At 30.4% G+C, this 14615-nt stretch overlaps 1 protein-coding gene across 1 annotated transcript; it reads right to left on the reverse strand.

Annotated features, from left to right (window-relative positions):
- Window positions 1-13659: 13659 nt before the first annotated feature.
- On the reverse strand, window positions 13660-14007 carry LOC128668044 (uncharacterized). Its single transcript, XM_053740200.1, has one exon. The coding sequence runs from the start codon at window positions 14005-14007 to the stop codon at window positions 13660-13662; it is 348 nt and encodes a 115-aa protein (XP_053596175.1).
- Between the last annotated feature and the right edge of the window lie 608 nt (window positions 14008-14615).

The raw sequence follows: 14615 nt of genomic DNA on the forward strand, positions 1-14615 counted from the left end.
TCTCAAGCGTGTTGAGAGATAAAATAAAGTAAAATTATTATTATTATTTATTATCTGGGAAAAACTTAAGTGAAATAATTGTTTCTTTTATTCAATATTAAAATCAATATTGTTAATTAAATTAAATTATATTTATTTTGTTTTTGGGCTATTTAGTTTATATAGTTTATGGTAATATTGCGATATTATTTTCTTGACAATTACCAGGTATTATTATTGTTATTAATTTAAACTGAATTAAATATTGTGTAAAATTATAATTTTATATTGTTTATGCAAATTAAAACTCTGAGACCAACAGCTGTCGGGGAAAATTCAATATTTATTTTCCCTGGATCTTTTCCTACTGCTTAATTTCATTTTTCTGATATTATTTATTATTTGTATGTTATTATTTATTTTATATTGACTATTTTTCTTTTTCACTGTTTGGGTTATTTCTCTCGATTGTTTGTCCGCTTGGTTACAAGTCACTTGCTCGGGTTTTCCCTCGCAGATTTTCTCCCTGAATAAAATTTTGTCCGTTTTAAATAAACAGTCTGGCGCCTTCGTGCACTAACCCAGCCTGAGGAGCTGGTCTAGGCACGACTAATATTTATTGTTTATAATTAAATCATTGTTTAAATATTTTTATTTTATTTCAATTCAACAATGATATTTATTGTCAGTTAATATCGTTTATTATTATCTATTATTTATTATTATTTGATATTACGCGTGGGCGACCTCATACGCTATATTAAGAGATTTCGCGTCTCCGTCGCGAAAATTCAGTAGGTATACGTTATAAACTAAGAATGGAAGACCAATTACGTTATAAGGGAAAATTCATCAAGAAAAAAGTAAATACAAAGATGATAATCCATAGCAGTCTACAAGTGAAAAAAGCAGTAAAAAGCAGTGGTAAATCAGTTGATTCTAACCTAATTGAGGGTCCTCGTCTTGTGGATTTGAAAGAATTAGGCAAATTATTTAATTAATTAAATTTTCAAAATTTAGAAGCTTCAGCTACTTGTAGCGTATTTCGGAATGGACCCTAAATTAATTAATTTAGTCATTAATTTATTTATTGATTTCTATGTTAAATAAATCGTTGCATTTTAGTGATAACTATTAATGAAACATATATTATTATTTATCCACTAATATTATTCCTGATATGTTATTATATGAACTTAGGCGTTTCGTATTTTCGCGCTCTCAACCCGTTGCGACGTTGCCACTTTATGCACTCGTCACTGTTTCTCCGATCCTCTCCACTAAAATCAATCCTCGAAATGTATAATTTATTTCAATTTTTCATACAAACTACGCGGTAAATAATTCCAATTTTTTTTTTTTTAATGTTCTAAAAATATTTACCTCTATTATATTAGTTTTTCGTTAAAACGGTGAAAGTCCATCAAGGAAAAAAACTAAAGTGTTTGTCGTTTTCCCACGCTTCTCCCATGCCCATATGTACAAAAAACAAAATTAAATTGCTTATATCTTTTTTTAGACGCTGTGAATCGGCTCTAAATTTTAACAGCGTATGTATTATATAGACCAGGGTCGATAATTTTTGAAACCAAAAAAAATAACAGTATGATGAAACCCATTAGAAAAGGAGGGGAATATGATAAAAATGAAAGGAAAAATAAATTACAGGCGATCCGAGTTCGGGAAGTGGAAGGGGTGAGTTTTTAAGGGTAAAAAATGGTCTATTGCGATTTCCGACAAAACTACAGGTCCTATGGAAAAAAGATAAATGGCAAAGTTCCAGGTAATAAGAAGATCTACAACTTTTGTGTTTACAATTTTTTCGCATAACCTCAAAATTTAGGTGAAAAATTCAAATAACCAAGTTTTTTGGTTTTTCATTTTTATCTTTTTCAAAAAAATTTTTTTTCTACGAAATTTGGTGGAAACTTACCCTATTATGTCCCAAATACACTGTAATTTATTTGATTTAAAATATTTATTTTTTCGCCTCATTTTAACTTGATATCAAAAAAGCACCCTAACTTTCAATATGAAAATTCTCGTGTCAAAATATCACCTTTTTTAAAAAAGTCGGGGGGTTTTTTGTTCGTTGAAATCTCTACTTTCCGATGGTGTAGTAAAAAATACATATTTCTACAGTAAATGTTCTCAGAAAATGCAAAAAATTGAAAAAAACTCAAATTCGACAATTTTTTCAACCACTATGTACAATGTTATCAACAAAATGTGATTGCTGCAATTTCTTTCAATCAAAAAGTTTATTTATTAAGTTCAAATTACATTTATGTCATAGTTAAAATCTTATTAATTATAAATATACATGTAAATCGTACTGTTGAATTTAGATACTTAATTCTGATTACGTTATTCATTATAATTTTTTTAAAAACATTAACTTAGTTATTTATTTAGTGCCAATTTAATATAGTGGGAACCCACCCTGATTAAAAGAAACAATTCAAGTTGATTCAAAACAATTGAAAAAAATATTTTTTAATCGTTATAAATACTTTTGAATCGACTTAATCGACATTGTTTTTTAAGTGTGCATGAAAATGAATCATTTTGCATCGACGTACATAAAAAGATTAAAAAAGATTTAAAACAATTTAGTTTTTCAAATATTTCCAAATACTTTTGAATCGACAAAAAAAAAGGCGAATTTCTGGTTCGTCGAGGCGATTAAAAAAATTCAATCCGATTTAATTTTTTAAATTGTTTTGAATACATTTTAATCGACAAATAGTAAACTAATTTTTGATTCGTCGACAGATTCGAAACAATTCATAACGATTTGACAGATCGAATAGTTTCAAATACTATTGAATCGGCATATAATAATTGAATTTCTGATTTATAAGGAGATTTAGAACAATTAAAAGCGATTTAGTATTTTGAATTGTTTTGAATACTTTTGAATCGACAAATAATATTGCATTTCCGTTTTGGATGGAGATTCGAAATGAAAAGAAACGATTTATTATTTTTCGAATTGTTTTAAATACTTTTGAATCGACACATAATAGTTGAATTTTTGCTTTATAAGGAGATTTAGAACAATTAGAAACGATTCAGTATTTCGAATTTTTTTGAATACTGTCGAATCGACAAATAATATTTTTTCTGTTTTGGATGGAGATTCGAAATGATAAGAAACGACTTATTTTTTTCGAATCGTTTTAAATACTTTTGAATCGACACATTATAGTTGAATTTCTGATTTATAAGGAGATTTAGAACAATTAAAAACAATTCAGTATTTCGAATTGTTTTCAATACTGTCGAATCGACAAATAATATCGAATTTCCGTTTTCGATGGAGATTCGAAATGATTAGAAACGACTTGTTTTTTTTTATTGTTTTAAATTTTTTTCAATCAACATATAATAACTGAATTTCTGATTCAAAAGGAAAGTAGTTGAGCTGGGGGAGTCCCCCCCCCCCGATAAAACAGATTGTGGGTTCTAGTCCGTGCTAAGTCACCGACGGAGGGTAAGCCGTCGGCAGTCGATGGTGATACTGGTGGTCGGTAAGGCCTGCTTTACCGACAGTACTCAGTTTGGCAGTCGGCAAGCTCTGATTTGGCAGATGGTAATCACTGTTTTATCGTCTGTATTGATATTGCCTGTCGGTAAACTTGGTTTTGCTGTGGATTACGTTGTGTTGGCGGTCGGTATGATCTATTTTACCGACTAAAACACGCTTTTGATGTTAGGTTTGGATGTTTCTTGAGGTTATGTACGGTGGTGATTGCGTCAAAAGTAACATACACGCATCTGTTCCAAACTACATTTGGTCATGGGCAGCCTACCAGATTGAAGGTGGTTGAGTAATTCGCATCACCCCCAGAGCTGGCACTAGCTGCCTACCATCTACAGGTTGTGTTAGTGTGTGTACTTACAAGTGTATTAATTTCAAGTCTTATATATTGAAACTGAGGTGGAGACAAGTGCATGTGAGAAGCATGCTGAGAGGATGCCATCTATCGGCTCTGCCCCCCCCCATTTTTTTGCTAGATGACGTCATCGATTGCATCATCTGACAAGTTTGAGCTTGTTTCTGAGTTGTAGTGGGGGTAGACGAATAATTTCTGAGCTCTTGAGCTCTCAGAACTCAGTCTTTGCTGAAACATCTAAGTGAACATTCAGTGGAAAGTTTATACTAAAGTTTTTTATAATATTTATTGTGTTCGTTTTTAATAAACACGTAAGTCATAATCTTATTATACTTACATATTTTGATATATATTTTTCATATTTATCAATGTATAAATTATTATTTTTGATTTATTAATTAATTATTTTTAATTTACTAATTAATTAAATATCTATTACTAATTAATATTACTAATTAATTAAATATAGGATGGATTTGAAGAGAATCAATGAAATTACTAATTTAGAAAACATTTTGCCAACCAGAAAATTTCAAGAATCGGAAGTTGGTAAAATGTATAAACTTACTGAATTAAAAAAAATTTTAACACAGTATGGACCTCGAGTCATTGCTGCTCTCGATAATCAATTTATGGTCTATTTCCTACGAGGACAAACAACCAATTAATTGCTGATGAAGAGACATTAAAAAATCTCACCAACACCGTTGATGAAGAGCATCTCAATCTGCGATTTCACGGAAGCAAATACTGTAAATTTGAATTCGTTCTTTTATAAACTTAAATGTACTATTATTTTTTTAAAGAAAATAAAAAAAATTTTTTAAAAATGTAATTATCCTTTGACTGATTATTTCATAGGCCTTTTCATCATCTTTTCTTATGTTTATAGTTAAATTAAAATTAATAATAATATAATAAATCGAATTAATTTACATGCAAAGAAGTGCCCGACTGAGCATGCGCTGTAAGAAGTATAACGTTTTAGAGCTGCGCATGTGCTGTGCATAGTTCGATATTTTTCAAGAAAGTCTCTACTGAAAGACATTTAACAGCATGTCGAGTGACTATAACAGATACTGAAAATTCAAATGATTTTTTGCGCAAACTGTGAAAAGTGTACATTATTTTTAAAATGTTGAGGTTTAAAACGTACGGGTGATGTGGACATTGAGAATTAGATACTTATAATGACAAAATATCGATTTAAACTAGTATTTATTGTTATTATTATTATTATTATTATTATTATTATTATTATTATTATTATTATTATTATTATTATTATTATTATTATTATTATTCAATAATGAGATCAATTTTACTACATTTGTTATGATTGGATAAGAATACAGTAATTACAATGATAAGAATAATTAACTTAAAAAAATTATTGTTTATCCTATGAGATTAAGTAAACGCAGAGATCAATTTTTTACTATATTTCAACTTAACTTATTTGTAATAGAAAGAAAATACTTCAATAATTATGATAATAAACTTAAAAGATAAAAAAAAAAGCTGCTGCTACTCATCTGATGAGATCAATTTTCATATAATTAAACTTAACTTAATATTAATTATGATTAGAAATAGAATAGAAAAAACAAAAAAATAAATAATTGAAATATAATAATAATAATAATGAACTTAAAAAACTATTGGTAATCATCATCATCATCATCTGATGAAACAAATTCACCATCAGAATCGAAAAAAAATACGCATTGGTGGAAGAGTTGGTATTCTTGACCCTCATGATAGTGATGATAATAATGGTGGTGTATCTAATGATGCAGGTGTTGGTGGTGATGGTGGACGTAATTGTCTAGTTGACGGCTCGGAAGATGATGATATTGTAATTGTTATGATAACAGTAGATGCCAATGATGGTGTCGGAGATAAACGTTGTTGCTGCTGTTGTTGTTGTTGTTGCTCAGAACAGCAACAACGTTCTTGATATTGTTTCTCACAGTCCGTTTGTTGGTGTCGTTCTCGGAGAAGAAGAAGTCGCTCCTGTTCATTATTTATTATTATATTTTCGACATCAGCCGCATTATCCATCCAGGCCTGGATTCTTCTTGTGTGCTCCTGAGGATGCTCATGTACTTCTTGTATTTCTGCTATATTATTCACAAGCCCATTCTGTTCATCTACTTCCTGTATTTCTTCGATATTATTTATAAGTCCATTCTGTTCTTCTTGTTGATGCTGTTGCTGATAGACAAAATTTTCTATCCGCTCATTGATTCTGCGCTCCTCATCCTCAACATCATCACCAATCCACTCAATTACTCTTCCTGCTGCATATCTGAGAAAAATGAATGTTTCTGACTCGGATCCAGGAACTCGCAGTTGCCAAAGGTGAAGTGAATCAAAGACTACTAATTTCATTGTGAAATTTGCTAGGATGATAATCGGGTTACTCTCAAGTGATTCTAAACCTCGTATTACATTTACAATGCTTGCCCTCAGCTCGCAAGCAAAAAGATATTCATCGCTGCCATATCGTTGCCAGCATCCCTCGCAGTTTTGCGAATGCCGTAAAAATGCCGTAAATTTTCGGGATTTATGCACATGCCGTAAATTTACCGTAATAATTTGGTATTAAAATGGTTATTTTGGCCAGTTTTTTTCCTGCAGTTATGCCATATACTTACTGCACTTATGCTGTAGAGTTACCAGATTACTACAGTAATATTACTATAAAAATGCCGAACTTTTACCGAAAAAATGCTGTAAAAAAACTATAACAATACTGAACTTTTACCAAAAAAATGCTGTAAAAAAAACTGTAAAAATGCCGAACTTTTACCAATAAAATGCTGTATAAAAACTATAATACGATAATGTAGTAATAATAAAATCGTTGTTTTTGTGATAATAATACCGTCAGTATCCTGCAATTTCGCCAGATTTACGCTAATAAAATAGAAAATTGTAAAAAAATATGGTTTTATTTTTTGTTCGCTTCTGCATTTAAAATCATCGAAAATGTGCAAAATGTAATATTTTTTATTTTATTTTATTGGTTCACACAATTCTTACCCAAACAAAAACATGTCAGTGAAAATAACTATGTGTGAAAATTGATGTTTTCAATTTTCTTAAGTTTGTTTGTATCCATCTAAATACAATTAGTAACATATTTCAAGTAAGTGATTGGGAATAATGGCTACCAGATCAGACTTTGAACAAATAGGTCTCGGGATCGAGTCCACGAGTTAACGGGTGTTTTTATTTTTTTTTTTTTTTTTTATGACAGTTATTTAATATATAACTTTATAAGGTTCTATATAATTATATAAAATTATATATAACTGAATAAAATTTTATATAATTATATATAAATTTTTTTACGGGTAGAACGGTTTGATGCTGCAAAAATGCCGAAAAGATACTATAAATATGCTGTATAATTACTGTTTTAATTCTGTGAAAATACCGTATTTTTTCTGTTTTATTACCGTAAGTATTAGGAATTTATTTCGTAAATTTTTGGTAATTATACGGCAAAAAAACTGGCTAAAATAACTCGAGTAATTCCATATTTATGCAGTATTTATACCGAATAATTCCGGTATTTTTCGGTATTTCGGTATTTCCAAAACCGCGAGGGATCGTACTGGAACCGCCATCCAATAATTTAACCGCCTTTCAACATAATTGAGCTGCTGATTTGTATGACGTTGATTCATTCTTTTTATTATATGAAAAGAAAAAAATTGTTTTTAAACTTATTATATATTAACAATAAAATACTTAATAAATAGTTTTTTTCAAACAAAATTTAAAAAGAAAAATTTTAATTATTGATATAAAAATAAGTTTAAAAAAAAAATTAATTTTCTCTTAACTATTTTTTCAACACACAATTAATCTGTGTCAAAAAATTAATTGTATAAAAAATTTTTTCAAAAACTTATTCTATATTAATAAATAAGTTTTTCATCTGTTTTTAAAAAAAATTTATTTCTACATAATTAATTATATCTAGGAATCCAAATAATTGTAAAGAAAATTAATTTCTTAAGATTTTATGAAAAAGTTTTTTTAGTTACGTATATAAAAAATTAATTATGTAGACAAAATTTTTTAAAAACAGATCAAAAATAAGTTTAAAGAAATTAATTATTTAGATATAAAAAATTTTTAATAGATTATAAAAATAATTTTTTAATTAATTACAGATTTTTTTCATAGCTTAATTAATTTGTAATCAATTTGAAATTTTTTCACAATGGCAAAAAAACTTCCACTTTATTTAATTGCGCACGTTATTTCGACCGTTTGTATCTTAACACGTTTTAACAAGAAACTACCCCATCACTTTTCTAAAATCTTATATGTAAGACAAAAAAAAAAATTAAAGGGCAAAAATGTGACAAGTTATTTTAGTGGGTAGATGTCAACTTATCATCCGTTTTGACTACTACAATGCATGTCAATTATTTGATAATTCCATTAAAATAATAATAATTAATTATAAAAAGTTAAACTAATTTCGAGGTTATAAAAATGTAAATAATTACTTAATATTTTTAAAACTAAAAAGAAAAGGGAAAAAAAAAATAGAGAAAAAATAGAATAACATCAAGTTCAATTTTATAAATTGCTTAAAAATCCAATTTTTTTAAATTATTATATTTTCCAGAGCACACAAGTAATTATTGTTGTTCAATTTACAGTGATATTCATAAAAATTATTGTTCAATAATTTTATATTTTCCAACGCAGGAACTTTAAAATCATCTAAATCAATTACAATTTTTTCGCTTCCAATTAAATCTTGGATCCATAATTTTTTCTCAAAACCTTTTACATAAATATATTTGTAATTATAAGTGACATGTTCAATTGTTTCTTTTAGCTTTAAATATTGCGATTTTCCAGCATCCCAGATGATGATTATATGTTACCCAGGTATTTAAGCGTTGACACTGATTTGATAATAATGTCCAATCACAAGGTGGTTTGAATAACGTACATGATATTTCTTCAACACCATCAATTTTATGTTGGACTGTAATTGACGCAAGTTCTTTTACAATAAACTGATTGTGTGAGCCTTTAAATCCTTGCACATCTATTATTATTTCCATTTTGATAGCTCATATCTGGACAACAGACAATGAATCACTGAATAATTAAAAAATTCAGCACAGCTATTTGTTATTATCCCCCACCACACTTTTTTTAAATTAATTATATTTTAATTTCTTTGTTTGATTTTATAACTGCGCAGTAGAAAGTTCGAGGAGATCTATTTTTAGACTGATGACTCATGCCTGTGCAGGAATAAACTCGTTTTCTTTGTTTGATTTTCAAACTGCGTAGTAGGTGACGTCATACTATTTGTCGCGTCGTCTGGCGTTTTAGGTTATGTTGACACGTTATTCTAGGGGATTTCATTACTTTTTGTTTGGTGATGTTGGCACTTTTGGGGCGACATCTATTTTTTACGGCGTGTTAAAGTTTTTGTGAAGTTCTCTGTGAAGTTCTCTACGGTTTTTCAAATAATTTTTTTACAAAAAATTATAAACAATTTTTAGTTTAAGTGAAGTGCATAGACATTATTTTTAGTGCAACTGACACTTATTAGTTTTAATTTTTGTGCAACTGACACTTATTAGATTTTAATTTTTTTGTGCAACTGACACTTATTAGTTTTTAATTTTTCGTGCAATGGACACTTATTAGTTTTTAATTTTTTGTGCAACTGACACTTATTAGTTTTTGAACAATTGATGAAAACATCATTTGAAAAATGGCGCGATTAGTTAATGCACTTCACTGTTTGGTGAATTCTGTTGCACAATCATACAATGATTTACAGTTAGAGTCAGTGAATGAAGAACATTGTCAGAGGTGCTATCAGGTCTGTGTTGAGACAATTGAATATTTCAAGACTATTTTGGCAGATCCACAATCGAGAGTTCAAATTCAGAGAAGCATTCAAGCAAGTATAGTGCTTTTGTGCTGATATGGCGATCAATTTGCTCAACTCAGCGGCCTGGCTACAGGTGGTGATTTAAGAATGCGTCATCGACTCATCAAATGGCAAGATCTCGATAACGCTTTCTCGAACAACATTCGAACTGGACGTGTCACAAATCTTGCTCACACAGACTTGAGAGAATTTTTGAATGATTCTCGAGACTTAGTTTTCAAAAAAATCCAAGAAATGTTGGGTGATGTTGCTGGGGTGGAAATCAACGTCGAACTTGTATGTAAATTTCGAAATGAAAAAATTAATGACGTCGTTGATGAAACTAAATCTTTCAACACTACAAGTCGGGAAATTACACCCACAACATCTCTCGCTGATTGGTATGCTGACCATGTCAACGAGAACTTATTAAAAAAGGTTGAAGAGTTCAATCAAAAGGACTCGGGTCGGAGATTACTTTAGATCCACAGCTTGGTCATCACAATGTCCAGATATGTTCCTCTACAAGCTGGAGCATCAACTTTTGCTAGACTGCCCAAAGATATCCAGATGAAACGTGCAGTCTTAAACATCGAGAACCACGACGAGTACTGCTTCCTCTGGTGTGTTGTGGCAACAACACACGAAGCTCACACTGGACATCCGGAGAGGACAACATCGTACCCTCATTGCAGCAGCGTACTTCAGTATGAAGGTATTGATTTTCCAATTACCCCGAAACATATTCCAAAATTTGAAACCTTAAATAATTTGTCAATCAATGTATACGGGATTGAGTCAGAATTTAACGGTTTCGGAGATGAAAAAAGTATCATTATACCATTGTATTTAAGTAAAAATTGTAAGTCTGATGTAAAAAAAATTGATCTTTTAATGGTGCAGGCGAACGTAAATTTAAATATGTCTAATGAAAATGATTATAAAAATTATAAGCCTGTTTATCATTTTGCCTTAATTAAAAATCTATCGCGATTAGTAAAAAATTAAATTTCTAAGGCACATTGTAAATTATATTTCTGTGATCGATGTTTAAGTCACTTTAAAACAGAAACATCTATCAATAACCACAATGATGACTGTTTCAAATTAAATAAAGTCCGTATGAAATTTCCCACTAATGAAAACAAAATATTAAAATTTAAAAACTATCGTAATAAAGACTCGGTACCGTTTGTTGTCTACGCAGAGTGTACACTAGAGCCTCAGGGGGATGATGATATTCAAAATCACGTCGCACACAGCATTGCATTTTATCGTCACTGTAATTATGACAATAATTTGTCAAAATTTGAAATTAATCATTCATCTGATTGCGTAAATCGGTTTGTCAATAAACTTGAAAATTTCGCATTTGAAGTTGAGCAGTATTTAAAAAATCCTATACCTATGAAACCACTTGACAAACAGCAACAAAAGAGTCATGATCGGTCAACTGTTTGTCATATTTGCGAAAAAACAATAGCCTCTGATAAAGAGAAGTGCTATGATCATTGCCATTTTACGGGTAACTATCGCGGACCTGCACACATCTCATGCAATTTAAATTACCCAAAATCTCATGTAATACCGGTAGTTTCTCACAATTTATCTGGGTATGATTCTTATTTTTTAATTAAATCATTAGCCACTGTTTTTGAAGGTAAAGTCACATTATTGCCAATTAATAAAGAAAGGTATATCTCATTTACAAAATCTATTGATGATATATCTGTGTCTTTACGTTTTATAGATTTATTTAGATTCATGGCATCAAGTTTAGAAAAATGAGCATCCTATCTTGATGATGACAATAAACAAATCACAAAACTTCATTACCCAGATCCAGAAAAATTCCAATTAGTTACTCGCAAGGGTGTATTCCCGTATGAATACATTACAGACATTAATAAGCTTAATGCCAAACAGTTGCCCGATCAAAACTCATTTTAATCAAAATTATCTAATAATGGTATAACTGACGATAATTATGCATTTGCTCAACTTGTCTGGAATAAATTTAACATCAGTACATTAGGCGAGTACTCTGATCTATATTTTAAGACTGATGTACTACTCTTGGCCGATGTATTTGAAAATTCCAGACAAAATTGTTCAAATAATTATAACTTAGACCCGCTGCACTATTACACAGCGCCCGGATTAGCTTTTGATGCAATGCTGAAGTACACTAATATGGAACTGGAACTGTTGACTGCCCCGAAATGGTACTTTTCATTGAGAAAGGTATACGAGGTGGAGTGTCTCAGTGTACTAATAGGTATGCGAAGGCCAACAATCGGTACATGGGTAATGAATTTGATGTTAACAAACCCGAGTCATACTTGATGTATTTTGACGTCAATAATTTGTATGGCGCGGCAATGAGTATGCCACTACCTAAAGGCTCGTTTGAGTGGGTAGTTGAACATGATTTAAATAATGTAAATAACATTGTAAATGCCACTGACAATGTAGAATATATATTTGAGAAGTAGACTTGCACTATCCTCAGGAGCTACATGAGCTACACAAAGATTTACCATTGCGCCCTGAGCACTTTTTACCACCGGGTAGCAAGTCTACTAAATTATGTACAACTTTGCATGATAAAAATAAATATATAATTCATTGTGAAAATTTAAAACAATGTTTAGGTTTAGGAATGCAGTTGAAAAAAATTCATCGCGTACTTAAATTTGAGCAATCCCCATGGCTAAAGACATACATCGACAAGAATACAGACTGTAGGAAGGCTGCCCAAAATGAGTTTGAGAAGAATTTCTTTAAACTCATGAATAACGCAGTCTTCGGTAAGACTATGGAGAATGTTAGGAAACACAAAGATGTTCAATTGGTTACAAGATGGTCTGGTCGATATGGTGCATCAGACCTTATTTGTAAACCTAACTTCCATAGTCTTACTATCTTTGACAAAGACATGGTTATAGTGGAAATGAAAACAACCCAGGTATATTTTGACAAACCTATTTACACTGGGTTCGCGATTTTAGATTTATCAAAAATATTTATCTATGATTTCCACTATAACTATGTCAAACAGAACTTCACAAACTAACAATCTAAGTTGATGTACACGGACACTGACAGTTTAATTTACCACTTTACAGTACCAGACATCTACGAAATCATGAAACGTGATATTTCAAAATTTGATACGTCGGACTACCCCCCTCAAAATTTGTACAATATGCCAATAGCAAACAAGAAGGTCCCAGGTCTGATGAAAGATGAGAATAATGGGAAAATTATGACTCATTTCACTGGGCTTAGGGCCAAACTATGTGCATACAAAATTATGAATGATAGCAATACTAAAAAACGAGCAAAGGGGATCAAAGGTCCGACGTTGCGAAGTATCACGTTTGATGATTTCGAGAGATGTCTTCACGATCACATTAACTTGACAAAAACACAGTACTTAATTAAAAGTTCAAAACATGACGTGACGACAGTAGCACAGCACAAAATAGCCTTAAGCTGGACAGGTGACAAACGACAACTTTTGGACAACTCAACCGACACATTGCCATGGGGTTTTACATCAAATAATGATGATGATGAAAATTTTATATCTATTAAAAAAAGAAAACTTTTGTAAAAAAAAAAAAAAAAAAAAAAAAAAAAATGCAAAATATTGTAAAAAATTATTTTTTTAAGTATGTAAAAATTAGTTTTAGGGATATGTGTGTAAATAAAAATGAATAAAACATTTGTATACAAATGAAAAAAATTGTTTTTTTTATTTTATAGATATAAGGGTATTTTATAAGTTTATTTACAGATCAGATTTTTCAATCCAGCTGTTGTGGAAGCTATCAAAGCCGAGCCACTTTACGTACAATTTATTTCCACGTTTTTTATAATTTTCTCCACTAGATATACATCTGGATATTTGACTTTGCTTTCTTCTGAATAAAATCCACCTTTAATTGGCTTATCCTGATAGTCTACAAGCTTATATGTTGTTGGATTTGTTTTCTGTACTGTCTTAATTGTAAAAATTTCCGTCGTCCAGTTAGGTGTGTAATCATTCTCAAACACATGTTTGTACTTGCTGATTAGAACTTTGTCTCCGACTTTGAATTTATTTTTTCGTGCTTGTTGCTGATCTTGAAGAGGTTTGTATATTCTTTCCAGCAGTTCTTTTTCATTAGCAGCAGTTACATCAGCAGGTTTCATTTTAATTGTCCGATGTTTGGTATTATTGTAAGTATCCAATAAGTCTTCTAGTATATTAATTCATTTAAAGGTACCACGTGCAGAAAATTCACGCCACATTTTATTTTTAAGTGTCCTATTAAATCGTTCACATATGGACGCCTTCAAGTTGCTGAATGTCGAGTACATATTGATGTTTTTTCGTTGCATAAGTTCTTGAAATTCTTTATTATAAAATTCTTTGCCTTGGTCAACGTGCAGATTTTTTGGAACACGACCTAGTTGAAATATAGATTTAATTGCACTGGTGACATCACTGCCACTTTTACTCTTAATCGGTACAGCCCAAGCATACTTTGAAAAAATATCTATAACAGTTAGCAGATATTTGTTTCCTTTGTTTACTGTTGCATAAGGAATCATTTCAACTAAGTCAGCTTGCCAAGTTTCATCAAGTGCTCGTATGTCAACATGACGACGTTGATAATTTCTGCGTGCTGGTCTGTGCAACTCATACGCTATTACTGATTTCTTGTCCTCCATTGTTAACAAAAATTCTAGCTTCCAATTCTTTTATTCGCTGTGTATTTCTACTGATTAAGTCTTTTTGTAACTTTATACGTTTTATT

The sequence above is a fragment of the Microplitis demolitor genome, chromosome 6, assembly GCF_026212275.2.
Source record: "Microplitis demolitor isolate Queensland-Clemson2020A chromosome 6, iyMicDemo2.1a, whole genome shotgun sequence".
Lineage (NCBI taxonomy): Eukaryota > Metazoa > Arthropoda > Insecta > Hymenoptera > Braconidae > Microplitis > Microplitis demolitor.

Coding starts and splice junctions, on each gene's coding strand:
- LOC128668044 (XM_053740200.1), bottom strand. CDS start 14,007: ATGAAACCTGCTGATGTAACTGCTGCTAATGAAAAAGAACTGCTGGAA.